Source organism: Phyllostomus discolor, chromosome 6 (genome assembly GCF_004126475.2).
Source record: "Phyllostomus discolor isolate MPI-MPIP mPhyDis1 chromosome 6, mPhyDis1.pri.v3, whole genome shotgun sequence".
NCBI lineage: Eukaryota > Metazoa > Chordata > Mammalia > Chiroptera > Phyllostomidae > Phyllostomus > Phyllostomus discolor.
This window is the reverse complement of record NC_040908.2, coordinates 171,029,673-171,056,264: the sequence shown is the minus strand read 5'-3', so window position 1 is coordinate 171,056,264 and position 26,592 is coordinate 171,029,673. Positions and strand designations below refer to the sequence as shown.

The 26,592-nt window shown below is 65.7% G+C and overlaps 1 protein-coding gene across 2 annotated transcripts in view; it reads left to right on the top strand.

Annotated features, from left to right (window-relative positions):
* Window positions 1-25,409, top strand: part of AP2A2 (adaptor related protein complex 2 subunit alpha 2) — a 54,380-nt gene extending 28,971 nt beyond the window's left edge. The window contains exons 3-22 of one of the 2 annotated variants that reach the window (XM_028515417.2): window positions 62-204; window positions 1,539-1,732; window positions 4,608-4,737; window positions 7,169-7,270; window positions 8,309-8,417; window positions 10,056-10,203; window positions 11,419-11,587; window positions 12,592-12,729; window positions 15,266-15,448; window positions 15,886-15,983; window positions 16,303-16,534; window positions 16,634-16,801; window positions 19,171-19,331; window positions 19,826-19,908; window positions 21,848-21,937; window positions 22,599-22,722; window positions 23,834-23,950; window positions 24,047-24,116; window positions 24,212-24,346; window positions 25,027-25,409. In XM_028515417.2, the coding sequence (XP_028371218.1) occupies window positions 62-204; window positions 1,539-1,732; window positions 4,608-4,737; window positions 7,169-7,270; window positions 8,309-8,417; window positions 10,056-10,203; window positions 11,419-11,587; window positions 12,592-12,729; window positions 15,266-15,448; window positions 15,886-15,983; window positions 16,303-16,534; window positions 16,634-16,801; window positions 19,171-19,331; window positions 19,826-19,908; window positions 21,848-21,937; window positions 22,599-22,722; window positions 23,834-23,950; window positions 24,047-24,116; window positions 24,212-24,346; window positions 25,027-25,104 (2,672 nt within the window). In that variant the 3' untranslated portion in view covers window positions 25,105-25,409. Of the gene's footprint in view, window positions 1-61; window positions 205-1,538; window positions 1,733-4,607; window positions 4,738-7,168; window positions 7,271-8,308; window positions 8,418-10,052; window positions 10,204-11,418; window positions 11,588-12,591; window positions 12,730-15,265; window positions 15,449-15,885; window positions 15,984-16,302; window positions 16,535-16,633; window positions 16,802-19,170; window positions 19,332-19,825; window positions 19,909-21,847; window positions 21,938-22,598; window positions 22,723-23,833; window positions 23,951-24,046; window positions 24,117-24,211; window positions 24,347-25,026 lie in introns of both variants that reach the window. The other variant, XM_028515416.2, reaches the window with a different exon arrangement.
* Window positions 25,410-26,592: the final 1,183 nt, after the last annotated feature.

Below are 26,592 nucleotides of genomic sequence, written 5' to 3'. Positions count from 1 at the left end.
GAGACCGGCGCCTGCGCCGCCTGGCTTGTCCCTGCCGTTGAGCGCTTGGTCTCCCCTCTAGGCGACAAGGCTCTTGATGGCTACAGTAAAAAGAAGTACGTCTGCAAGTTGCTCTTCATCTTTCTCTTGGGCCACGACATTGACTTTGGGCACATGGAGGCCGTGAACCTGCTGAGCTCCAACCGATACACAGAGAAGCAGATTGTAAGTGTCACTGCAGGTAGGGCCGGGCAGGCTGGCGCTGAAGAGGGGGCTCTGGGTGCCAGCGCAGCCTTCCGGGGGCTCCCCTGGGCGAGGGTCTTCTAATGCACTGGCCATTTCTTTACAATTTCCACACGGTCTGGGACGTTTCCATGGCTCAGACTGGTACTGCCTGGGGCCAGCCGCCCCGTGACGGCCCCTGTGAGGTCTGCCTCAGAGAGGAGGGCAGGGAAGGCCGTCTTCTCCCTGGAGCACACCTTGCGGCCCCTGGCCCAGCTCCTGTTCCTGGAACGGGCACCACTCCCACGCGGGCTGGCTCCTGCCTTCAGGCACCTTTCCAGGTGCCCTGGTCATCTCGGAGCAGTGCTGTGTCTCCACACCCTCTCCAGTGTCACCCGGTGACACGTCCCTCTGTGCCCAAGGACCTGGCTCACAGCACGTAAAACCACCTCAGGCGGCAGGAGTTCCGTTTAGTGCTAGTGTTCACTCGCCAAGACCGGGGTTTGCCGTGGCCCGAGCTGTGTGCCGGGGGTCCCCTGCAGACAGTGCGCCAGGAGCAGGTGTGGGCCGGTGGGGAGACGATGTTGGACACCCTGTGGACAGAGATCACCGCCCTGGCCTGTGCCCAGTGGGGGCCTGGAGAGAGGGGCGGCCGGGAGGGAGGGCGCCCTGGCGAGGCCCCGAGGGAGACTGAGGGAGAGGGGTGGGCTGGGCGTGACGTGGGCTGAGCAGGAAGCAGCAGCCACGGGCACGCGCACGCTGGGTGGGCCGAGCCGGAAGGGCAGCAGCGCCGATGCAGGTCTTCCTCCCGAGACCAGGTGGCCTGGAGAACTCCCCGTGTCCCTGCACGGGGAGCGGGCGGACTGTCGGGTGTCGTGGGCCGGTGGGGAGGGCAAGCGGGGTGCACAGAGACGGATTCTGGGGGAGGGGGCAGCAGTCACCTGGGGCTCTGGAATTCTCCACAGAGCTGCCAAGCTACAGTCACTCCCCTCCGGACCACAGTGAGCCTGCGTTCCTCACACACGTCGGCGGACAAATGAGTGGGACTGGGGAGAGGGCCACGGCGTCTGGTACCCAGGGGGACCTCTGACTGCCTCTCAGGTTCACCCTGCGGGACTTTCTCACGGCAGAATCAGAAGCAGAGACCCACCTTCTGCAGCAGGCCTGGCGTTGCACCCCGTGCAGACGGGCCCTCCCCAGCGTGGCTCTCACGGCAGCCCAGCGGGCAGGGCGTGGCCCTGAGGGGGGCTGCTCGTGTCTGCGTGAGGCTGCTGGGGGCCTCGGGCCACGCGCACCTGCTGGCGCTGAGCATGCTGCTCTCTTGTTCTTCGGACCAGGGATACCTTTTCATCTCTGTGCTGGTGAACTCCAACAGCGAGCTGATCCGCCTGATCAACAACGCCATCAAGAACGACCTGGCCAGCCGGAACCCCACCTTCATGGGTCTGGCCCTGCACTGTGTCGCCAACGTGGGCAGCCGCGAGATGGCCGAGGCGTTTGCTGGGGAGATCCCCAAAATCCTCGTAGCTGGGTATGTGTCTTGTGGGTTGTTGAAAAATGTCTCTGTCATGGTAAATAAATCCAACGTGCATTAACTACTTTAATAATTCACAGACTGAGTTAATCTCGGCACTTCCTGCAGCTGGAGACCAGACCCAGCTTCGACTCAGGCGAAGTCCAGTCTGGCCTCCCCTCCCCCCGGCCAGGCGCCGCCAGACCAAGAAGTGGCGCCAGCCTCACACAGGCCACGGAGGAAGGGACACTTGTCCCGTATGCACAGCACCTCTTCTTACCCTTCCCCCAGTCATGGTGCGGAAAAGGCCACACCCCCAAGTGCCGAGAATTCTTTGTAAACTGCCCCCGACCCCCCAGACGTGGGGGGGCACTGCATGGGGCCGAGCTGGCAGCTCTGGGCGAGTTCAGAGCGGTGCGGGGCCACCCTGGCCTCGGGGTTTTGGGAGGGAGGGTGCCCCTCACGTTCCAGACACTCTGCTGGTCTTGGAGACTGCCTGGGAGCCGTGCCCATGGGGCACGCCTGGCTGCCAGAGGGCCCAGCCCAGGGCACCTGCTCAGGACTCGGGGACCAGGTCCTCGAGGACAGCTGGCCACAGGCACGTGGAGGAGACCCTCAGGGACTCACTGGAGAGGGTGGAGGATGTCAGGAAGTGCACCCACCCACGCCGGAGCAAGGGCTCTGGGCCCGTGGGTCTCAAAGGCCGGTGCTGCCCCAGGGGACCTTGGGCAGAGTCCCAGCACGTCTGGTCGTCACGGTGGAGCCTGTTCTGCCAGCATGTGCTGGGGAGGCCAGGGCTGGTGCACCGTGTCCTGCAGAGCACCTGATGCGCTGTGTGGCCAAGGGTGACCTGGGTCCTCGTGTCAGCGTGCTGCACGGAAGAGCCTGGGCTGGACTGGGTGCAGGAAGCGCGGTGGCAGGGTGGCCACGAGAGCTCTGCAGGAGGGTCACAGGAGGGTCACAGCAGGGGCAGGTGGAGAAGTCTGGCAGGGAGAGACCACAGGACAGCCCGATGAAAATACAAGCTTGAACGCACAGCCGAGGAAGCTGGCGGGCAGCCCAGGGACACCGTCGCACACAGGCCAGGCAGCCTCAGCCAGGTGCTCGGAGGGGCCTGGCGAGTGCAGCACCGAGACAGAGAAGGACCGGAGGTGGTCAGAGTGAACTGAGGGAGGGGGCTGTCCCCCAGAGGGCTGCGCGGCAGCCTGGACCCCCTCATCCATTAGGGCGGCCCAGGTCCAGCGAGGCACTCCCTGACCTTCCCCCCCCCCCATCCCGGTCCTGGCCCGCCCTCAGGTGGCCCGCGCTGGGGCCTGAGGTTTCTCTCTGCGGTGGCCGTGGCTTTAGTTCCAGCATTTGAATCGTGCCTGGTACGTAGTAGGTGCTTGATAAACACCTGTTGCAGGAGTGAAACGGGAAGCAGACGGAGAGAATCTTGGAGACGTAGTCGGGGGGAAGTTCAGGAACATCCCCTGAAGTGGAGGTGGGCCGCGTGTGCACACCGAGAGGCACGAAGGGGCACGTGGAGACGAGCCCAGAGCAGAGGAGGGCGGGCAGGAAGCCGTGAGCCGTGTCTCCAGGGGCGGGGCCTGCGGGGGCCCGGTCCCTCCCACAGCGAGAGCCCGCGGCAGCCCCGCTTGACTGAGATGGTCGACCCTTGAAGTCCAGCCAGCGGTGGCTCAGAGTGCTCAGGGGTGGTGCCCGCGGCGGAGCCCAGGGCGGGCAGGGTGGTGGGTGCGGGGGTGGGGAGGGCGGTGCCTGCAGCTCCGACACGCTGCAGCCCTGCAGCCGGGTGGCGGCGGTTTCCCCTGGTCCCCTGGATGTTGATGCTGCGCTTCCCACTCCTCCTCGCACCTTCTTGCTGAGGGGGGCTGCGTGTGGCGGCGTTGGCGCCGAGGGGGAGCCGGGCAGGGGCCCCCTGCGTCCGTCAGGACTTGGGGTTGTGAGCACGGAAGGAACCGGCTGCCCTCGGCCAGAGCCGTGTCCTGTGTGCACCGGTGGTGTGGACGGCCGGCGTCCCGACGGTCTTGTCAGCCACCACAGCCCACTGCTTGGACAGAAGCTCGGCAGTGGGTGCCGTTCTGCCACTCTTGGCGGGGCGGGGGGGTGCAGCCAGAGCGGGCAGGCCTCCGCTTCTGCTCCCCAGGCTGTTTGCAGCCCAAAGAGGGATCTTTTCTAGAGTTGTTCTTCTCTGCAAAAGAGTAGGGGGTGGATGTGGTTTGGGGGTTTGGGGTTTCTCGTGCTGGCTTAGACTCGTTCGGGGACGAAAAGGCCCAGGGGAGGTGCACGGTAGAGACAGCCCCCGCGCCCCGTCTTTTCCCGCGGACGGGCCGCGTGCCCGGTGCTGTGAACGCCGACTGGTGCTCCGACGGCCTGTGTGGGCCCCCGGGTGGGGGCCAGGCTGTGTCCTCAGCCAGCACTGCAGCCCGAGCAGAGCCCCTCCTGGGGTCTGTGGGGGGCCCCCAGCCTCTCAGCGCTCCGCAGCACTGAGGGCCGGCAGGGGCCAGCGCCTGCCGGTTGGCTGTTTTGGACATGGGGGCGGCTCGCGGGGGCACCTCCAGGTGGACGGTGCAAGGAGTGTTGCTCGCACACAGCCACACAGCCAGGGGCCCCCAGCGGTGGGGGCGAGCTCGTGCTGGCCCCTCGGAGAGGGGCAGGCAGCAGGGCGCGGGCTCTCCGGGGGGAGCTGGGCGTGCAGTGCCTGGAGGCGGCTGTGTCCCACAGGCCCCTGTGCGGGGGCGTGCGCTCGGTCACCGAAGCGCCCGTACTCTGCGTGCTCTACAGCCTGCCCGCTGCCGCGCCTCCGCCCCCAGGGCTCCTGGCCGGGTGTCCCCTGGGGGGGCCCAGGTCCTGCTGGCTGTGTCGTCAGGTGACTCCTGTGTCTGTCTTTCAGGGACACCATGGACAGCGCGAAGCAGAGTGCCGCCCTGTGCCTGCTGCGCCTGTACCGGACGTCTCCCCACCTGGTCCCCACGGGCGACTGGGCCTCCCGAGTGGTGCACCTCCTCAACGACCAGCACTTGGTAAACGCCTCGGGCTAACAGTCGCCTGTGCAGGAGCGGCCACTGTGGCGGCTCCCTGGGGCGTCTCCCTGGGTCACAGCCCTTGAGCCTGGGGCACCCTCTTCAGGGGGAGGGGTCGCTGCAGCCTCTGGCTCCCGGGACTCTGCACTGGGGACCTCGCGCAGGCTGGGCTGCACGGCTGCCCAAGACGGAGGCCCCGTTCTCCCCAGACACCCCGTGCAGTGAGGGCGTTCCCAGTGCGCCGGGTGAGGGCTGGCCCCGCGTGACCCAGGGGTTGTGCTAGACGTCCCCACTGAGCGGGCGTGTGGGACACGGCCCTGGGAGGCAAGGCCGGGAGCAGGGGTTGGACACAGTGGCCTTGTCCTGCCTGTGTTCTGTTGTGTAAACGAGAGAGTCACACTCGGAGACAAACAGGACCATTGTCCTGCTGAGCAGAGGGAGGGTGTTGCTAGCTGGTCAGTACCACTTTTCCCGGAAGAGAAATCTACCTTACACATCAAATTGAAAATAAATGATCTTTACCTGCAGATTCAGGGGTGAGAGCTTGTTGGGGTGTGACAGTCGGTGGGCTGTCCCCACCTCACTCGCCCCGACCCCTGAGGAGGCTTGTGTCTGGGACAGGGCAGCCCCTCCTCCGTGGGCAGAACTGTCGGGAGCGCGTGGGCCTGGGCAGGAGGCTGGGGACTGTGGCTTCACGGGCCAGCCACACTCGCCGGGTCACGCCGGGTTGCACCGGGTCAGGTGCCGCCCGTGAGCTGGGAAGCAGTGCCAGCGGTTGGGAGGCGTCAGCGCCCAAGTTGCCTCTCGGGGGGACCCCGTGAGGCAGCGGGGCATTCCCCAGCTTTGCAGATGAGGCAGCAGAGGGTCAGAGGGTCAGACAGCTTCCCACAGATCCCGGCTTGGACCAGGCGCTGACGCAGGCTCAGAGCTGGGGCCTGGGCCCTCAGATGTCCCAGAACCCAGGTGTCGCACAAAGGCGGCAGTGGGTGGATGGGCCGGGGCCGGGGCTGGGTGCCGCGGCCTCCCCTGGGTGCAGCGCGCTGTGCAGACGCTGTTGCTCCAGCGCATGGGCTTCTGGCGCAGGCCGTCCTGCTGCCTCGTCAGGCGGGCTCCTGCAGCCCCACGGCGGGCGGGCCCCGGGGCCTGGCCTCCTCCCTGCACAGATGCTGCCGCGGCACGGCGATAGCCGGAGCCTGCGCTCCGTGGCCCAGGAGCTCCAGCCAGCTCTGGTTGGCAGCTTGCTCGTTTCACCCTATGGAGACTTGGCGAGCCAGGCCAGGCCGGGCCGGGCGCTCAGGAACCGCGGTGAGCAGCTCTCTGCTCTGGCGGAACCTGTGCAGTAGGCGTGGAGTTTGTGGGAGCTGTCTGTCCGTCCGTCCGGCCCGGGCGGCCTTCGGCACTTCCTTTGCCCGCCAGGGCAGACAGGCCAGTCAGCGGCTCGTTAGTGTGGCTCTCACGTCCCGCTGGCAGCCGAGGGACAGCGCAGCGAGGCCCCGAGGAGGTCGGTCCCCTGGTGCTGACGGCTCCCGCCTCTCGGCTCCCGGAGTCCGGGCGGGGGCAGGGGAGCACCCGGTCCAGGGCAGTTTCTGGGCTGCCTGGCTCACGTCTTCACTGTGAAGTGGCGTTGCTCAGCCTGTCTATTTTATCTGTGAGAGAACGCGTCTTTCCTTAGGTGAAATCTTCCTACCAGAGTCATGGGTTACTGGGAACAGCCACGGCTTGTGCTGGGTCAGTAGCCGAGGCTTCCCGTGCTGCCGGGGAGGTCCAGCTGGGAGGGAGGGGCCTGGTGGCAGAAGCGTGGCCTGGGCCATGGTCAGCAAAGGGCTCGCCCCGGCCAGGGGCTCAGCTGGCTGGAGCACGGTCCTGCGCACTGGGAGGCTGTGGGTTCGACCCCTGGTCAGGGCACACACCTAGGCTGCAGGTTTGATCCCAGTTGGGGTGCGGGCAGGAGGCAGCCGATTGATACTGGTATTTCTCTTTCTCCCTTCTTCTCTCTCTAAAATAAAAACATTTCCTCAGGTAAGGACTTTAAAAGAAAAGGGCAGAGTGGGCTTTCTCAGGTGCTTTTCCACAGCTTCACTTTTGGGCTGTGAAGACTCAAGTGATTCTAAAGGCAGTGCCCCTCCACAGCCCACATGGGCTGGTGAGAAAGTGGGGTGGCGGCCAGACAGCCACTGGGCCGACAAGGTGACAGGGTGGGCGGGACTAGGGGGCGGAGCCGCAGTGGCCGGGGGTGGCCCGGCGCGTGCCCGGCAGTTGGCGAGAGAAGCCCGGCAGAGAAAACCGCCTGCGGGCGCCCTCCCACCTTCACGTTGCCGGGCAGCCCGCGGCTCGTCAGGTGTCCCGGTGTGGCGGGTAGGAAACGAGAGGGCCGCCTTGCACGCGCTGCCTGGGACAGAAACGCACCCATGCGCACGTGTCCTCCTTGCAGGGCGTGGTGACCGCCGCCACGAGTCTCATCACCACCCTCGCGCAGAAGAACCCGGAGGAGTTTAAAACCTCCGTCTCCCTGGCCGTCTCCAGACTGAGCAGAGTAAGTCTGGGGATGGGGGCGGGGCTCAGGGTGGGTCTGGGTCGCTGTTGCTTCAAGCAGCTAACACATTCATCTCCTTGTCGGAACGCAGGACACGGGGCTGGCCTCGTTTCCGCTTTGAGTCACGGCGGAGCCACCCTGCCCGTGTGGGAAGGTCCCAGAGCAGCACAGCCCAGCTGCAGGCTCTCAGCCGGGGCAGGCGGGGCCTGCGGGGTCCTGGTGGGGTGTCCTGGGCTCCTGCCTTAGGTGGGGAGCCCTGTCCTCCCTGGGGTGACCCCAGTTCTCGCCTCCCCCTTCGCTGCCGGAGCACCCTGCGCCGTCCTTGGGCTCCGTGCGCTTCACCTTCCTGTGTGGCGGGGCTCACACGGCCCGCGGTCTCGTGCGTGTGGCCTGTTTGGGTCAGCGTTGTGAAGTCGTGTTTCTTTCATGTGCTTGTCATTCACCTTTGGTGCTGCGTGGAGTTTGAATGTGCCACCACCAGCTTTCTGAGCTGCTATCCTGTGACTTGGGGCGGCACGTCCGGGAGCTTCACGGGGTGAAGACGCAGGAGACGGGGGACACTGGGCCGTGTGGCGGTGGACACGTGACGTCCTGTGGACAGTGTCTGTCGCCGGGGGCCGTGTGGGAACCGCGAGTGTGGGAAGCGTGCCCTCTGGCCTCGGCGAGCTCATGGCAGGGGTGTGCGCATGGTGGCCGTGGGGGCATGGGGCTGGGGGCCAGAGGTCTCCCTGCCGTGTCTCCTCCACTCCCGGCCTGCAGAGCAGATGAGCCCTGGGGCGCCGTAGCGTTCTGTGCCGAGGGTCGGCGGCTCCGCGGGTCTGTGTCCCGCCGGTGGGACCGCACAGCGCGCGGCTGCCCCTTCGCCTCTGGAGCACAGAGGCCAGAGCTGGGTGCGCTCAGCACGTTGGATGCAACAGGCTTTCAGTCCGTGCCTGGCCCGAGGCACCGGAACCTGCGTGGGTCTGTGTGGGTCTCTGCGGTGGGCACTCCTCCTGGGGACAGCTGCCCGCAGCGGCTCACGCCTGTGTCGATTCACAGATTGTGACATCCGCGTCCACGGACCTGCAGGATTACACTTACTACTTCGTCCCGGCTCCCTGGCTGTCGGTCAAGCTTCTGAGGCTGCTGCAGTGCTACCCGCCCCCAGGTATGGCCGAGCGCAGGCCGTGCGGACGGCTCGCCTCTGCCCTCGGGCCGGGCCTTGCTGCCGGTCTCTCTAAGAGCCCTGCCCGGGGCTGGCCCCAGCCCTGCGGGTCCTCTGCGACGCGGCCGTGCGTCTGGGCTTTCCCGGAGCAGCTGGTGGAGAGCCCGCGCTGTGGCTGCCGGCTGGAACCGGCTCTGCTTTCGTGCGGTTTCAGGCCTGTGCAGGTTGCTGAAACGCTCTTAAAATAAAGCGTGAAACTGTGGGAAACTTTGTGTCCTGAATTGGTAAGCCAGGTAGCCTCAGCTCATACACCAGAGATGGGTGTGAGCTCACGGTTCATGCTGAAATGTTGCTGTTGGATCAGGGCCGAGGTACCTGGAGATAGAATTTCTTGGTTGAAGTGTGAACATGAAAATTTTGTTAGATGTTCCCAATTCCTTCCACAAAGATTCATTTGTTGTTGTAACCTTTACATTGGAATCTAATTTGTTTTTATCCAGGGTACTTGTTAGTTTTTTAAAATAAATAAATAGGATCTTTTTAATTTTTTTAATTAATTTATTTTTAAAAGATTTTACTTATTTATTTTTAGACAGAGGGGAAGGGAAGGAGAAAGAGAGGGAGAGAAACATCAATGTGTGGTTGCCTCTCGTGTGCTCCCTCCTGGGGCCCTGGCCCACAACCCAGGCATGTGCCCTGACTGGGAATTGAACCAGTAACCCTTTGGTTCTCAGGCTGCACTCAATCCACTGAGCCACACCAGCCAGGGTGGTACTTGTTCATTTTAAGTAACCTCCACACTAAGTGTCTTTTATGTGGAATGAACCAACCTTGGCGTGGGAGGTCTCCCCACCTCTTCCCCCGGCCCCTACACCCATCCCCCTGCTCAGCCCCGCAGAGCTCTCTCCCTCCTCCTCCAGAGACAAGGGACCCAGGCTCAGGCTCTGACCCCGCCCTGCCCCAGGGCCCGGTGTGAATGTCCTCTTCCTCCTCCTTTCAGTCTGAGGCTCTGCCCATCTCGCCCTGTCGGAGGTGCTTTGGTTCGGCAACCTCCACCCACCCTGGTGCCCGGGGTGCAGGTCCCTCAGGGCGGCGCAGGCCCTGCTCTGCGCCCGACCGCTCAGCTCGGGCCTCGGGGTCTGCACCCCTCTGCTGGAGGGGGTGGCGGTTTCCCCAGCTGGACCCCACAAGCTATTTCTGACATTCTGGTATTTTGGTTGTTTCTTATTCTTTCTGGTCAATTGTTTCTTCTGGTTTGAGTAGAAATTTTAAAGTTTTCTCATCTTTTTATTGTGTCTTATAACACTTTATTTCTGTTGGTAATAGCACATGGAGAAAAAATATTTTGCTTCTTTTCCCTAAAACTTATACATGTCACGTGTTTTGTCCACGTGTCTGAGAGTTTATTTTCTCTTGATTTATGTATCCTATGTCTCAGTGAAAGTGTCGTGTTACTTCATTAAAGTGTGTGTGTAGTTCCCTGGCTGTTGAATTTCATGCTTTAAGTGGCTGCACAGTTTGAAGAGCCGCCGTTTCTCCCCGGTCGGAGATGACCCGGCACTTGGGGCCTGCGGTGGGCAGCCGGGAGGGCGGACGGGCTGCGGGGCAGCTGGCCCGACGGCTTTCTGTCCCGCCCAGAAGACCCTGCGGTGCGAGGCCGCCTGACTGAGTGCCTGGAGACCATCCTCAACAAGGCCCAGGAGCCGCCCAAGTCCAAGAAGGTGCAGCACTCCAATGCCAAGAACGCCGTGCTCTTTGAGGCCATCAGCCTCATCATCCACCACGACAGGTGGGTCGGCAGGCACCCCTGCCGCTGTGCTCCCCACGGCCAGTTTGACGCCATGCTCCTCCCGGACACAGGCACACGTGCTCCTCCTCGTGGACCTCAGGCCCGGAGGGCAGCCTGTGTCCACGCACCCACAGGCCCTGGCACGTGGCCTCGCCCTCTTCCCCAGCGGCACCTGCCCCCTGCGAGGCCCCTCCTCTACGCCCTCCGACCCTCAGAGCCAGCACACTGCCCCTGACACCGCCCCGAGGGCCTCTGCGGTCTCTCCCGAGCACCGACGGCTGACAGGAGGACAGGCGCCTGTCCGCGCGTCTCCTCAGTGCTCCTGCGGCACAGAGCGGCACCCCGTGCCGGCAGCAGGCCTCAGGGGAGTGTGGAGAGGACCGTGCGTGTCGGTGCCGCCCAGGAGGGGACAGGTACCCTGGGGCGGCGGGGGTGTGCTGCCTGGCCGGCCGTCCCCGCGTGGCGCCTGCTTTCCAGCTGCCTGCATGTGGCCTTGCCCGCGGGGCTGCGTCCCGGAAGCCCTGGGGGAGCGGCGGTGCGGCCCAGCCACGCACACACACCTGCTGCCGGCCGTCTCCCACCGCGCCCTCCTCCACACACGCCTGCGGCAGAGCCCAGTCCGAGCCACACCCCCCCGGGACTCTCCAAGTCGGAGGGAGCCTCTGTGCCTGGCAGATGCGTTTACAGAGCAGCAGCCTCGGGAGGACCAGGGAGGAAGCGAGCAGAGAGGCAGCCCGGTTCCCTGGGGGCCGGCATGTAAATGTTCTCCAGCCTCTGTTGCATCCGTGTCTCCACACTCACCCTCCAGGGTCCTCCCGTCGTCAGGGCTCCTGTTTGGCGTCCCTCCGGGCGGGGGCCTCTGGCTGCAGTCCCGCTCCCGGCCACAGCCTGACGGCAGTACCCAGGCTCCCGCCGTGCACGTGGGACGGTGCTTCCCGAGCGGCCGGGTTTGGGAGGCCGCCCCGTCTGCCCCAGCTCTCTGCAGACGGCGGGCCTGTGCCGGTGTGCGCGGAAAGGCCCCAGTGGTCTGTGACCGTGGGCACTGCCCGAGGGGCGTAAAACCGACTGTTGGGTTTACGGTTAGGGCTTTCACGCCTGGGGGGGAGGGGCTCACAGTCTTCACCGGAGCGGTGTGGCGGCTGGACACTGCGTTGCGTCGCTGCCGCCCGGCCGCCGAGCACGCGGCCCGCTCACCCGCTTCTCCCCTCCCTGCAGCGAGCCCAACCTGCTCGTCCGCGCCTGTAACCAGCTGGGCCAGTTCCTGCAGCACCGGGAGACCAACCTGCGCTACCTGGCCCTGGAGAGCATGTGCACGCTGGCCAGCTCCGAGTTCTCCCACGAGGCCGTCAAGACGCACATCGAGACGGTCATCAACGCTCTGAAGGCAAGTGCTCCGCGCTCAGGACCCGCGTCCCCGTGGGGGCACTGTGGGGGGCGCAGCAGCGGGGTGGCCGCCCGTGCGGGCCAGGCTGCTGCTCCCTGTGGCTGTGCTCAGTGGCTGGGGCCCTTCTCCCCCACCCGTGAGGCAGCCGCTGTCAGCTGCAGCCCCAACACCGCGTCCTCCGAGTGCCAGGGCTGCACCGACATCACCAACAATAAGGACGGTCCTTTTTGGTAGCAGGGTGAAACCTTTCGTCTCTCTCTGAGAAAACTCACCCTTTGCAGAAGAAAATTCACTTTTTTCAAGGAATTAAAGTTCCAGGCTTGGAAGAGCCAGGGGGTGCTGCCTGTCCCGGGGTCAGATGCACAGTGTCCGTGGTGTTCCCAGCTGTCTGTGAGCGCGTGGGAGAGCTGGTGGGGGGGGGCCTGCCGAGCGCCCCCGTCCTTCCCCAGGCTTGGTCAGACTAGGGAGAGGTCCCATTCTGTTGCTTTGGGTTGGCACGAATTTAACAGCACGAATTGTGGGTGCTGATTTGAATGGAAGGCCCAGGGGTTCGGAGCGAACCTCGTGCTGTCCCGGTCCCTCCAGGCCCCGGTTCAGTGTGTGCCCAGCCCACGGCCTCACAGACCCGCCGCGGAGTTTTCATGGCACTGGGCCCTGAGCTGGCGCCGCTCAGGCCATCCTGTGCTGAGAAATGGACGCACGGGCCTGGGGCGGGGCGAGAGCGGCACAGTGATGCGCTCCCAGGCGACACGGAAGGTGCCTGTCTGTGACCACACAGACCCGTCCCCTAGGAGACGGAGCCGGATTCCGGGCATTGCAGGGGCGAGGGGGGCCGTGAGCTGGCATGTGAGGGGCTCCGCCTGACTGGAGCCTGCGGGGGTCCCTGCGCTCGGATGGTGAGGGGAGCTCTGGGCAAGTGTCAGGGCCACAGCGGAGGCCGGCCCGGCCCGGCCCGCCCACGGGTCGTCCTGGGCTCCTCACCCTGTGGCTCCTTGCCCCCGCAGACGGAGCGGGACGTGAGCGTGCGGCAGCGGGCCGTGGACCTCCTCTACGCCATGTGCGACCGCAGCAACGCCCAGCAGATCGTGGCCGAGATGCTGAGCTACCTGGAGACGGCGGACTACTCCATTCGAGAAGAGATTGTGAGTCCCCCAGCCTCGCGCTGTCGTGGCCACGGGTGCCTGCGCCTCGCGGCTCCGGCGTCTCCTCGGCGCTGCCCCGCGGACGTGCTGAGAGCCTGCCGGGTCCTGGGTGGAGGTTCCCTTCACTGGAGCTCTTTCATCTGTGTTTTTGGGAAGGCTTTCCGTCTTGGGACGGTGCCCAGCGACGAGCCGTCGGGGCACCGCCTGGGCGGTCAGGGAGACCTCTGCTGCGCGGGCTCCACGGGGGCCTGGGTGGGGGTGGCCTGGGTCCCCTGGGCGCAGGGTCCCACGGCGAGACTGCGCTCGGGCCTTTGAGGTAAGCCCCTGTGCTTGGCGCCCTTCCCCAGCACCTCGGTGGGGCCTCTGGGAGGAACAGGACCTGAGCCCCCGGGCACTGCCTGGCAGTCTCAGCTCCCGGTGTGATTCTGTCGGGTCGTCTGCAAAGAGGGCGCGGCCCCCGGCGCGCGGCCCGAGCTCGGCGACACTCGCCTGTGAAGGACGAGTGCTCGCACGGAGTCCGAGGTGGGGAGTCCCGCCGCCCGCGGCCGGCAGGGAGCAGGGCCTGTGCTCTGTGTGGTCCGTGCAGGCCCGCTGCTGGTCTCCCTGGGGCCTTGGGCTCAGCGTCGGCCTGTGGAGCGGAGCCAGCGAGGCGAGCGGCCCCACAGCCCCCCCATTCTCGGTGGGAGAGAGACAAAGACACATGGGTTTGTTGTCCCCCTCACCGGCTGAGTCTTGCGTGCGCCCTGCCTGGGGATCGAACCCGCGACCTTGGTGTATGGGGGCGATGCTCCAACCAACTGAGCTACCAGACCGGGGCGGAGAGGCGTCTCTCACTGTCCCTCTGGGAGTGCAGTGCAGCCGAGGCCCCGGGGGCTTCGTGGGGCCCGTGTCCGGCGTCAGAGCCGGCTGTGAGCGACGCTCCTGGGCAGTGCTCCCGGGTGTGTGTGTGTGGCTGTGCCGGGTCACACCCTGAGCTCTGTGGGCTCCTTCGTGGAGGCCGAGGCCACCCTGGCCAGGCCGCGCGCCGGGTGCTGGCCCTCAGTGCCCAGTGGCTGGGCGCCGGCGAGGAGCTCGGGCTGCTCTGGAGCAGGAGGTCAAGGTGGGCTTCGCAGAGGCAGCGACCCTGGAGCTGAACTGCTGAGTGGCAAGCAAAGAGGCTGTAGAGGCAGGACGGGGGAGGGTGTGTGGAGGGGATGAAGTGCCTGGTCCGGACCCCTAGGGCTGGGGCTGGGGCCAGTTCGGGCATTGCACCCCTCGGCTGGGGTGTCCTCCCTCACGCTGTCTGGCCGCCCAGCAGGGCAGAGGCAGGTATGGTCTCGTGTGGGGCAGTTTCTTCCGGTTTTGAGTGTCGGGTGGCTGTGTTGGCTCTTAGGTCCTCTTAAATGGTGAGTGAGGATCCTCAGTTTTAATCACGTGAGCCGTGAAGCAGGCACTCTCAGTCCCCACTAAGTGCTCCGTCTGTCCATCTGTCTGGCCATGTGTGTCTGAGCTGTTGTGCTAGCTGCTGGACAGCCACCCTGGGGCCCCTGTGTATCCTGCCCTGCCCCCAGGGAGCCTCTCTGTCCCTGGGGAGGACACGGTGTGGGCAGGGCAGCAGCCAGCTCGTGATGTGCCTGAGGATGGACGTGGGCGGGGCCTGGATCCTGGGGGCCTTGGGGTGGCATCCTGCCATTGGGGCTGGTGGTTTCTGCAGGACGTGGTGGCGAGGTTGTGGGAGAGGGTGAAAGCCCAGAGGCCGCTGGGGGCAGGAGGGGCGGAGCGCTGCGGGATGGCGGCAGCGGGACTCGGGCCAGTGTCGTCCTGAGGGCCAGGTGCACGGCTGCAGGTGAGCTGAGGGTGGGAAGAGGCATGTTCAGGAGGAGTGGTGCTCTGCATCACGTGGGGAGTCGTGTGGAGGCCGAGGGGGAAGGTGGAGCAGATGGACATGGTCTGGGGTCCAGCAGAAGTCAGGGCACAGTGGGGAAGGCTAGGAAGGTGGAGTGGAGGCAGCAGTGCCCGCGTGAGGGTGGGCAGCTCAGCGGGGCGTGGTTCGGTGTGGGCAGCTGATGGTGTTCAGGGCGGCTGCTCCATACAAGGAGAGGGTGGCACGGGGGGTCGGGCAGCCTGGCGCAGTTGCCCTGGGGCAGTGGTGTGGCCCCCAGAGCCCTCTGAGGTGCGTGGGGGTAAATGAGCCGTGGGTCTCCCGTGGACACTGGAAGGGAGACTGGTGAAGAAGGCAGGCCGGAATAGCTGACCCCGAGAGTGCGGCCACTGTATGCGGGGCGCAGACCCGGGGACCGGGGCTGGCTTGGCTGTGCCAGGTCGGTGGGCCCTCGTGGGCTCCTGCTGCCAGGGCCCGTCTCTTCTGTGTGTTCCCGTAGGCGTCCTGTCTTGTCCGTGGCTGGAGGGTGGGGTGGCTTCCCTCGGTGACATCTGCAAACCTTAAACTCTCTGGGCTCCTTTGAGCACCGGCGGGAGTGCCCACCGCTCAGGCTGGCCACGGAGGCCCTGCTGTCTTGGGGCCACGGGCACCTTCCCTCAGTGGCTGCCCCTGCAGGTGCTGAAGGTGGCCATCTTGGCCGAGAAGTACGCCGTGGACTACACGTGGTACGTGGACACCATCCTGAACCTGATCCGCGTTGCCGGCGACTACGTGAGCGAGGAGGTCTGGTACCGCGTCATTCAGATCGTCATCAACCGGGACGACGTGCAGGGCTACGCCGCCAAGACAGTGTTCGAGGTACCTCGGCTCGCCCGGGGGGTGCAGTCTTGGGGTGCGGCTGCTTTCCTTCCCCCTGCCGTTGACCGTCCTTGGAGGGTCCTGCTGGCCCTCTGCGGGACTCTCAGCTCCTCCTCGCCCTGATCTCCGCCCACATCACCGACCACGGGGGGGACACCCTTGGCTCTCAAGAGGCCACCTGAGCACAGTGCCCAGGGCCGGTGTCTTGGGCTTGCCTCCCTGTGTGTGAGAGCCCCCGGGGGCCCTGGGAAGACCCCGAGGGGCACCTGCCCCCCGACCCAGGGCCTGGATGCCGGCTCTGTGGAGCGAGGCTCTCGTTACGGGGCGGAACTGCCACGTCTCTGCCTGGAGAGGCTCCTCGGCGGCCCCTCTCCTGAGGTGGCCGGAGGACAGGCAGGGCGGGACTGATGCAGCCCCACGCCTGCTCGCCCGTGCAGGCCCTGCAGGCCCCCGCGTGCCACGAGAACCTGGTCAAAGTGGGCGGCTACATCCTGGGCGAGTTCGGGAACCTGATCGCTGGGGACCCACGGTCCAGGTAAGATGCCCCTGGGGCATCAGGGGGCATCTCGCCTGACACTGGGCTGCACCCGCGGGTTCTCCTGCCGGTGGTCGGACGTGGCCACCAAAGCGGCTCAGAGCAAGACCACCTCCCCTCCGCTTCCCTGCAGCATCGTGGAAAGCGGGGGTCCCGGTGGGAAACACGGATGCGGGCGGGGTGTCTCTGTCCCCAGAGGAAGCACCCGCTCAGCGGGTGGAGTGGCTCCGTCCCTCCGGGGGCACCCTCGGGCCAGGCCCAGGCCACCTGCCCGGGTGGGAAGGTGAGGGCCCCTGGCCGTCTGCTCTCCCCGTCCCAGCCCGCTGGTCCAGTTCCACCTGCTGCACTCCAAGTTCCACCTGTGCAGCGTGCCCACCAGGGCCCTGCTGCTGTCCACCTACATCAAGTTCGTGAACCTCTTCCCGGAGGTGAAGCCCACCATCCAGGACGTGCTGCGCAGCGACAGCCAGCTGCGGAACGCCGACGTGGAGCTGCAGCAGCGGGCGGTCGAGTACCTGCGGCTCAGCACCGTCGCCAGCACCGACATCCTGGTAGGCCCGGCCGGCGCCCGGCCCCCCCGCCCCCCGCCGCCCGCTCGCAGCCGCGCCGTGGCGCTGACCCCCTCTCTTGACCCCCGCCCCTCGCCGCAGGCCACCGTCCTGGAGGAGATGCCCCCGTTCCCAGAGCGCGAGTCGTCCATCCTGGCCAAGCTCAAGAAGAAGAAGGGCCCGGGCACGGTGGCCGGCCTGGAGGAGGGCAAGCGCGAGCGGGGCGCCGACGTCAACGGGGGCCCTGAGCCGGCCCCGGCCAGCGCCGCGGTGGGTCCCTCCCCGAGGCCAGCGCCCTGGCCTTCGCCGCCCCGTCCCCGAGATCAGGGCCCGCGGGGCGCTTGTCTGCTGGGGAGGAGTTTCTGTCAAGCGGAAGAGTGTGTGTGGAGAGCCTGGAGGTGGCCCCGAGCCTGAGGCCCTCCCCGCCCGGCACCTGGAGCCCCAGGAAGCGCCTGTCTGCCCCGCCCTCCCAGCGTGGTCGCCGGGGGCCCCTGCAGCCCCCGCCCTCCCCGGGGGCGCTGCGTCGTGGGAAGCACGGTCGTGCACCTCTGTTGCAGAGCCGCCTCCTGCGGGGGGGCCCTCCCCGCTGCGTTCTGGCCGCAGGCGGGCCGCCTCGGGCCGCTCGGAGAGGGCAGCGGGCGCAGGCCGGGTGGGGGCCCACGTCCCCGCTGCGGGCAGCGGGGACGTGGGCCCCTGCGCGTCCACGCACGTGTGCTCCTGTCGGCGGCGGTGGCGGTGGCAGTGCCGGGGGTGCTGTGCCTCCTCGCGGTTCCCAGCTGGACTGGGGGCCCGGGGGAGCGGGCCCGCCGGCTGGCCCGCCTCCGTGCCCTCAGTGGTGTGCCCTGGCCCCCCGGGCTGGGGGCTTTCTGCTTGGCACGGAAGGCTTGGTTTGCTGTCCCGGACGCTGGCCCAGGGATGGGAGTGATGGCGCCCCCGGACACTGGACGGCCTTGGTGAGGACGGGCTTCCGAGGCCGCGTGTGGTTCGCTGTTGAGAGTGTGCTTGTGTCTGGCCCATGCTCCTGGGCGGGGTTCCCTGGCGTGACCTGCTCCACCGGGGTGCCCTGCGGACTGCGCCTGCCCCTCGGGCCGAGGACGCGGAGCCTGTGTTCGGGCCTTGCTGTCCGGCCCCTCCCCCTGAGCTGGCCGCTCTTTCTCCAGAGGCTCCCCCTCAGGCTGGTGCTTGGCGCGTCTGCTGCTGAGGCCCGCTCCGTGGCCTGTCCTGTGGCCCGTTCTGTGGCCCGGGTAGTTTGAGTTTCGGGACACGCTGGCTTTGGAGCGAGTGATAAGTGCGTGCTTTGTCTCCCAGTGGCCATCATCCCTTCCATGGGGTGTTCTCTTCACCTGTGCCTTTGACCTGGTCCTGTGGGCACGGCGTGGCCCTGAGCCTGAAGGCAGTGGGGGCTATGCCCCCCCCAGGCCGCCGGCGCTGCTTGTGAGGGGGTCACAGGGTCTTCCTGCTGCCCGGGGCGTGGGCGGCCCTGACCGGGAGGGGAGCACGCGGGGCGGCCCTGACCGGGAGGGGAGCGCGCGGGGGCGGCCCTGACCGGGAGGGGAGCGCGTGGGGGCGAGCGCGGGGCACGGCTGTAACGCCGGCTTTGACAGGCGCCGCGGGCCTTTCCTGCTCGACTTCTGTCGGGCGGTGTGTGTGCGCGTACCCCGGCCTTTCGGCCGCACTGTGGCACCCGGGGCGCCGTGGGCCTGGCGTCCGGGCCTCGGTGCTGGCTGAGTGCTCAGTGGGAAGCCGTGGGAACGGAACTGAAACAGCAGCTCCCACTCCGTACGGCGCCCTGAGGTGGGGGTGGGGTGGGGAGGCCCCCCTGGACCCCCCGGCCCTCCTGGTCGGGCCAGCGCACTCCTTCCCTCCCAGCCGGGCTCTCCTCTCGACTCCGAGTGGCGCCCGGCCAGTGTGTGCCGGCAGGTGGACCTTGTGGCTGTGCGCTGCCCCTCTGGGCTGAGAGCCTGTGGCTGAGGTTCCGTCAGAGGCCCCTCTGAGGGGGAGGTGGAGGCGGGGGAAGCTAGACGGCACGGGAGGGCCCTCCTGGCTGGGACTCTCCTCCCCGGGGGCGGACACACCTGAGACGCCACGGGGCCGCCTGGTCTGAGGTGGAAGCCGGTCGAAGGTGCTCGACGCTGCAGGTGGCCTGCTGTGCGGTGGTCTGCCCCCCCCCCCCCCCCCCCCCCGCACACGCGGCCCCACGCGCTGGCCGCCTGCCCGTCTGTGCGAGTCCCGCCGCCCCCCCCCCCCGCCGTGCGGCGACGCGCAGTGACCGTGGCTGCGTGGTGGGGGCCGAGCAGCGCCTGCCTGCTCCGCCGTCTCTCCGGCTGGCTGCGGTGTGCCCCGCCTCGGTCCTCCAGGCAGACGCCGCTTCTTGGTCTCTTTCACGAGGAAATTGTCTCAGAAGTTTTCATTCAAGCAGCGTTTGTGAGGAGAGGGGGTCATTGTTCCAGTTCTGCGAGACCGACTCACCCTCGCCGGGTGCTGGTCTGCAGGCCTGACTTGGGGTGCAGCGGCCTCTCGGGAGTGGCTGGGCCCTCACTGCCCGGTGGCCGCACGGTGGGAGGGTGCAGTCGCTGCCCCGGCTGAGTCCCGTGTGCCCGTGAGGCTCCTCGCTGACCCGCCCTCTCCCTGGTTTCCAGTCCACGCCCTCGCCATCGGCAGACCTTCTGGGACTAGGGGCGGCACCCCCCGCACCCGCGGGCCCCCCACCCTCCTCTGGCGGGCTGCTTGTGGATGTGTTCTCAGAGTCGCCCTCCGCGGTTGCACCTCTCGCTCCCGGCTCCGAGGACAACTTTGCCAGGTAGTCGGTCTCCTGCTTCCTGAGGACAGGGGGGACCCCTTCTGCCCCGGACCCTGGACCGGGGGCTGCGGTCAGCAGCGCAGAACGGGCAGAGGTGCGGGGCCCGTGGTGCTGGGTGAGCTTGCCCTGCAACCACCTCCTGCCCGGCGGGCCGTCTCACTGAAGAGAGCCCCGTCCGGGAGCGGAGGGGGCCCGGTGCACAGGCCGCAGGGCTGGCTGTCGGCTGTGCCTGGTGCTCGCTGCAGTGTTCCAGCTCTGCTCTGTCCCGAGAGCCCGCCCCTGCCTGCAGCCCTGTGCTTGTTCCCCGCACCCCTTCCCCCAGGCACGGCCCCTCTCTGTGTCTGCCTTCTGGGTACCCGGACTTTTCTTAAGTAACGTTCTTCAGTTGCATGACTGCTGCTCTGTCCCACGGAGTCTGTGTGCGAGTCGTCCCCCTCCCCCTGTGACCAGCTCCATGGCGTTGAGTGACTCACATGCTGCCCCCTTTCCGCCAGGTTTGTCTGTAAAAACAACGGTGTGTTGTTTGAAAACCAGCTGCTTCAGATTGGACTTAAGTCTGAATTTCGGCAGAACTTAGGTATGTATCTTAATTACTTAATGTAAGAGCAGGTCAAAACCATAGCGAGAGCCCAACTCCTGCCTTTCGGCGCTGCCGTCAGGAAAGCAAAGCCACGAGTGCCACGAGGACGCGGGGGCGGGCACACTGCAGCCGCAGCAGCGGGACAGGGCGCGGGTCCTGGGCTTCGGGTCGGCCAAAGAGTCCGTCTGGTGTTTTCCATAAAATAAAAGACACATTTTTCACTTTCACCAATAACTTTATTGATTTGGACGTTTTGAGTATGTCGGCTGTCTCCCGCATGGCATAACGCTGATGGTTCTCACTCATCATCCTGATCACCGTCAGCTTCAGCTGGTCTGTCCAACCTTGGAGCATCGTCCGCGAGAAATCTTCAGCAGGAAGCTTCACAAACCACTTTTAAAAAAAAAGATTTTATTTATTTTTAGAGAGAGGGGAGGGAGGTAGAAAGAGAGGGAGAGAAGCATCCGTGTGTGGCTGCCTCTCACATGCCCCCAACTGGGGACCTGGCCAGCAACCCAGGCCTGTGGCCTGACGGGGAGTCCAACTAGCAATGCTTCAGTTGGCAGGCTGGCTCTCAGTCCACTGAGCATCGCTAGCTGGGGCAAAAAGCCACCAGTTTTGATCATTTTGTTTTTTTTTTTAATTTTATTTATTTATTTTTAGAGAGGGAAGGGAGGTGGGGAGAGAGAGAGAGACAGACAGAGAGAGAAACATCAATGTGCGGTTGCTGGGGGTTATGGCCTGCAACCCAGGAATGTACCCTGGCTGGGAATCGAAACTGGGACACTTTTGATCGTTTTTTTTTAAATGCACACTGACGTGACAGCCGTCACAACACAGCCTTACGAACGAGTGAAGTGGGGAACAGTTGTCTTCATTCCAAACACCTGTTTGCAGTGCAGTGGGAGACAGCTGTGCGCCCTGGAGCCGTCTTATGGGAAAAACCAAACGGACTTTGTGGCCAACCCAGTGTCACACAGAAGCACCACGCGGCCACCCTCCTGGGCGTATCCCCAAAGATTTGAAAGCAGGGTCTTGACAAGATGTCTGCGCCCCACGGCATGGCGGCGGCGTTCACAGCAGTGGACACTCGGAAGCAGCCCGAGTGTCCGTAGATGGACGATGGACACACAGGGTGTGGTCCTCACTTAGTGGGATGCCGCTCGGCCTTCAAGGGGAGGGACGCTCTGAGCCCCGCTGCAGCACGGCTGGGCCTCCAGGACACTGCTGAGTGGACGGGCCAGGCACAGATGGACAGACACCGTGTGACCCACTCGCAGGAGGTCCCTGGGGGAGTCAGAGCCACGGAGACGGGACATAGGGCATAGGGCCGGGGCTGGTGGAGGGGTGGGCAGTGAGTGTTTAGTGGGGACGGAGCGTCGGTTTGGGAAGATGGAAAGTTCTGGAGATGATGGAGGTGACGGTTGTGCAGCCACGTGAATGAGCTTTAATCCCACTGAGCTGTGCACCTGAGATGGTTAAGGAGGGAAAAAGCAAGTGCAAGTGTGAGGAAAGCGAGAGAACCAGCACCCGCCCTCCAGGGTCTGTGGGGGCCTTGTGAGGACTCAGTCACTGCCACCAACCCCCACCCCCACCCCCTGAGAACGCTTGGAGTTTCCCCGGGTGTGGGCTGCTGGCCTCGAGGCTGTGGGAGGGGCCGTGCTGAACCACTGTCTCTCAGGGGTTTGAGGGTCCCCTCCGTTCTGAACTGGGTGTAGAGACGTGTGCAGGGTCCGTGTGAGGTCCCCATCCCGACGCGAATGACGGGAGGGTGTGGCATCCGCAGGGTCTGTGAGTGAGTCCAAGGCCTGCCCGCAGCGCCGGGTCCCTGCGAGGAGCCGGCCCTCCTCAGAGACTCGGCTGGGGGCGGGGTTCTCGGGGGGCGGGGTTCTCGGGGGGCGTGCCAGCCCCTGTGAGACGGACTGTTTCCTCCTAGGTCGCATGTTCATATTTTATGGGAACAAAACCTCCACGCAGTTCTTGAACTTCACTCCAACACTGATCTGCTCAGATGACCTTCAGGCCAATATCCTTGGTTCTGTCTGCCCCACGGCCCTGACAGTGGCCACTGGGGTTAGAGGGGGTTTTGAGGAAAGTTTTTTTTTTTTTTAAGTCAGAATGGCAAGATATTTTCAGGAGCTGCAGTCACCTCAGGTGTTTTCACAAAACCTGTAGGTGTCTGCGCCTGGTTCCTCGGATTCCCGGGAGCCCCCTCTGCCTTGCTTCGCTCTCCTGTGGCACCGTGAGTCCCTCTGAGCTCTGCTGCCCTCCTGTGAGGCCCCCAGAGGCCTCCGCCGCCGCCGTGGCCCCCTGCAGACCACAGCAGTGTGGTGGGAGCCCTCCCAGCCAGTGTCACAGCGGCCTCCCGTCTCCCCTCGCCCCAGGCTTCCCCACGCCCAGTGGTGGGGAAGGCCCAGGCTCAGCCGGGGGAGAGGCCTCCTCACGGCAGGCCACGGGCGTTCGTGCCCTTCGAGGGGCACGTGCAGAGCCAAGTATCTCAGTCGTTGGGGTTGCTAGTGAGTGCGTGGGGTCAGCTCTGTTCAGGCTCGGTCTGAGGTCAGCGGCGTGAGCCTCTCTGGAGCCCCACCCAGAACACCGCTTACCTCTGGGCGCCCGGGGCCTGGGTTCCCCTGGGTGGCCCAGCTCACACCCACATCCCCGTGTTGAGGTGGCCTTGACGCGTGCACATCTGAGCCTGCAGACCAAGCCTGTGGACCCGACGGTGGACGGGGGTGCACAGGTGCAGCAGGTGGTCAACATCGAGTGTGTGTCGGACTTCACTGAGGCGCCAGTCCTCAACATCCAGTTCAGGTAGGAGCCCCGGGGGTGGTGCCCGCTGGCCGGCAGGCGCTCCAAGCCCCGGCTCAGGCCTGGAGCGCCAGGGGCCGGGCGGGGCCCGCGTGCAGCTGTGTCCCTGGGAGCCACTCGTCCTCCTCGGCCTCGGTGTCCCTCCTTCAGGGGCTGTGGTGAGGGCAGGGCGGGGCAGGGGGACCCAGTGGGCGCCGATGGGGCCGTGTGCACTGCAGCCCTGGCTACAGAGTGTGGCGATGGGGCAGATGGTGAGCCCGGAGTCTGCAAGGCTGGCATGGTCAGCCCCGTGGGTCCTTTCAGTGGGCCGTGTTCAAGGCCCCGTGCTTTCGAGCCGGCGGCCGGGGGCCTGCCCCGTGGTGCTGGGGCCAGCGGGCCGCATGTGCTGCTGGCTGCTCAGCCGGCCTCTCTGAGTCAGCCACAGGGGGCGGGTCCCCCAGGTCCTCATTGGCTGGGCCCGTGTTCGAAGTTGTGCTTGGAGCGTGCACGCTGTTTCGAGTGTTTTTCAAAGCTGTTCTCCCTGGTGGTGTTACCGGCCGGTTCACACGGTCATCTTTCAGTGACTGCAGTAGCGTGGGCGTGGCCCGTCAGCTCTCTGCTGGGCATCCGTGTGGTCGAACTCCTGGAAAAGCATGTTTCCAGACATTAAATGAAGGGAGAACGGGAGATCATATAGTTTGTAGAATTTAGGAAACTAGGCAAGTGTTTGTTGCCTGTTGTAGACAACGTCTTTTTTTCAGTCTTTTTATGAAAAAAAAAAAAAAGAGAAAAGCCTGCCATAGTTTAAAGTAACGTGGCGCGTAGGATAAGGACTGAAGGGGGAAGTCCTGAGGTTGGGGCGTCCTGCCTGGGGCTGGTCCTGGGGGGTGATGGGCCCCACAGTGCTCAGTGCATTCCCTGCCGGGCCTGGGAGTGGCGCAGGGCTGGCGGGCCGGCCCTCCGGTCAGTGACGGTGCGTGCTGGGGCAGAATGGGCCCCGCACACCTGCCCGCCCTTGCTGACAGTGCAGCCTCCCGGCCCTAGAGGCCCACGTGCAGCGGGGCTGGCTCCCCGGCCGTGTTCTGGGGCCTCTGGCTGTCCGGGGCAGAGCTCAGCCCCTCTCTGCTGCTCACAGGTATGGAGGGACCTTCCAGAATGTGTCTGTTAAGCTGCCCATCACACTCAACAAGTTTTTCCAGCCCACAGAGATGGCTTCTCAGGGTTTCTTTCAGCGCTGGAAGCAGCTGAGCAGGTGAGCCGGCCATCCTGTGGGGTGGGGGTGCGGGGAGGCCGGGCTTGTGAGCTGGGACTCAGCTGAGGGTGTGACACTGGCCTTTGTGTCTCACAGTCCCCAACAGGAAGTGCAGAACATTTTCAAGGCGAAGCATCCAATGGACACAGAGATCACCAAAGCCAAGGTGACAATGACCTTGTTCAGGGTGTTCCCGAGCGGGGGCCCCGTGTCTCGCCTCGGCCACCAGAGCGTCCCAACTCCCCCGTTTCCTTTGTGCAGATTATTGGGTTTGGTTCTGCGCTCCTCGAAGAAGTGGACCCTAATCCTGCCAACTTTGTGGGAGCCGGTATCATCCACACCAGAACCACCCAGATCGGTTGCTTACTGCGCTTGGAGCCCAATCTACAGGCCCAGGTCAGGCCTCCTGATGAGACGGCCAAGTACACTTAAGTTTTCACTGTGCCGTGACGCACACAGAGATGCAGATCCTAGTGCGGGGGCTCGGGGAGTTTCGACGGGGTGCACCTGTGTGACTCCCGCCAGCTCACGCGCACACCTGACATTCCCATCGCCCCAGAAAGTTGCCTGGTGCCCTCGCTGTCTGTTCCGGCCCCCCCCGCAGGCCTCTGCGTGTCAGCCCTGTGTCTCTCAGATGGCCGTGAGGCACCCCTTTGCGCGGCGGGTTCCCTCCTGCTGCCGGGCTGTCCCGGGGTCATCCTGAGCAGAGCTGTTGCGGGGGCCTCGCACGTGCCCTCGTGCCCTCGTGCCCTCGTGCAGAGGTCTGTGTGCCTTTCGCCTGGGAGGGGCCCGGGGGCACCTGGGGGCTCCCAGGGGTGCTTTGCCCGGGTAGCTTTACCAGAGGCTGCCCCACACACGGCTCCCCAGAGGGGCCAGGACCTGTGGTGCCTGAGGCTCCAGTGGCCACGTGCCTGCCGTCACGGCCACGGCCAGACGCTCTCGCTCCAGGTGCTGGGGGCCCGTTGGACGCGCAAGTCTCTCAGACGGCGGGCGCCTCGGAGGGGGGGTGCGCGTGGCCGCTGCCCAGGTGCCGGGCTGAGCGGCCCGGAGGCCACCGACCTGCGCTCTCGTTTCAGATGTACCGGCTCACGCTGCGGACGAGCAAGGAGGCCGTCTCCCAGAGGCTGTGCGCTCTGCTGTCGGAGCAGTTCTAGTGCCCGGGGCCGCGGTCCGGCGCGCGCCCGCGCCTCCACGTTGCCCGCGGTCCGTGCCGCGCGCAGGCACCCCCACGCGTGCTGCAGGGCAGGGCAGGGCAGGGCTGCCGCCCGCCCCCACCCCGCGTCCCTCCCGTGTGGACGGGAGCGCGGGCGCCCGGCGCCAGAAGAAGGGCTGAGCCCGGACTGCAGCCGGCCTGCCGGGTCAGGAGGGGGCGTGGTCCTGGGGTCGGATTTTATAGGAATCAAGACAGTTCTGTGGTTAAATCTGCAAATTAAAGGGAAATTAGACGTTTGAATGAAAATGTACATTTTTGAAATTTTATCAAAATGCCACTGTGTGTGCTGTTTCTTGGGGATGCGGCAGCGTTTTGCCGTCGGCCGCACGGCTGTTCTGGAGGGTGACCCCAGGTGCGGGGTGCGGGGCAGGGGTGCCGTGCGGCCGGCCCGAGCTCAGGCCCCCGCTGGGCGGCGCCGCGCACGCAGGCTGGGGGCTGCCCGGGGTGCGTCCGTGGCGGCGTTCTGCGCCTAGACACCAGACACGCGTGCGGCTTCCACCCACACACCCTGCACCGCAGCCGGAGCCGAGCACCGCCCCTTCCGGCGCTGTGTTCCATGGGGGGCTTGCGAGGCCGCCTGACTGCGTGACCTTGGGGGGTCGCTGCGGCTCTAGAGGGCGTGTAGCTGACCTCACTCGCCTGTAGTTTGCACCATGGTGACTGGGGACCTCCCACCTGTGACTGGGGGTTAAATGTGACCAGGAGAAAAGGTTCCGGGAGGGGACCTGGTCTCTTTCCTGTTGGTGGCCTTGAGCTGTCTTTGCAGTTTTCCCGGGGCTCACGGTTGCCAGAGTGGCTGCTCACCTTGGCCGGCGTGGTGGGGCAGGGAGGTCAGGGAGAGGAGAGCCTGCCGGGGGTGAGCCGGGCTCATCCTCACCTGCTGCTCCCCTCGCTCAGCCCACACGGTGTCGCCCTGCGCTGGCTGCCATGTTGCCGGTCTACGCCGGAGAGGCCGGCCCGGGAGCAGAGCTGCTCCGGGCCTCTGTTCAGCCGGTGGGCCGGTGTGTAGGGGGCAGTGGCTCAGGCTGGCAGGTGGTCTGCTGTGGGCACCCAAAGGCCTTGGAGGAGCTGGGGCTCTGTGGGCTCCCCCAGTTCCCCAGCAGGCCCTAGGCACGCAGGAGCTGTGCTGCAGGGCGGGTCCTGGGGGGGCCGATTCAGGACCCATCGGGGTGCTGGGGCCCCGCCTCACTGCAGAGGCCCACCCCGGGCCCCCACACCCACCGACTGCGTGGCTCCCGAAGGGCTGTTCCGTGGGCCACGCTGACCCAAGGGCCGGCGCCTGCCTGTCCCTGGGCCCCTGGCGGAGCACAGTGGGCAGTGCGCGGGGCCTGCAGAGGAGATTGCTGGCGTGGCCGAGCCTCCGGGGTGACGCTCTGCTTCTGTCCGAGCTGCTGGGCACCGCCCGTGGCTCCGCAGCCGCCGTGTGGGC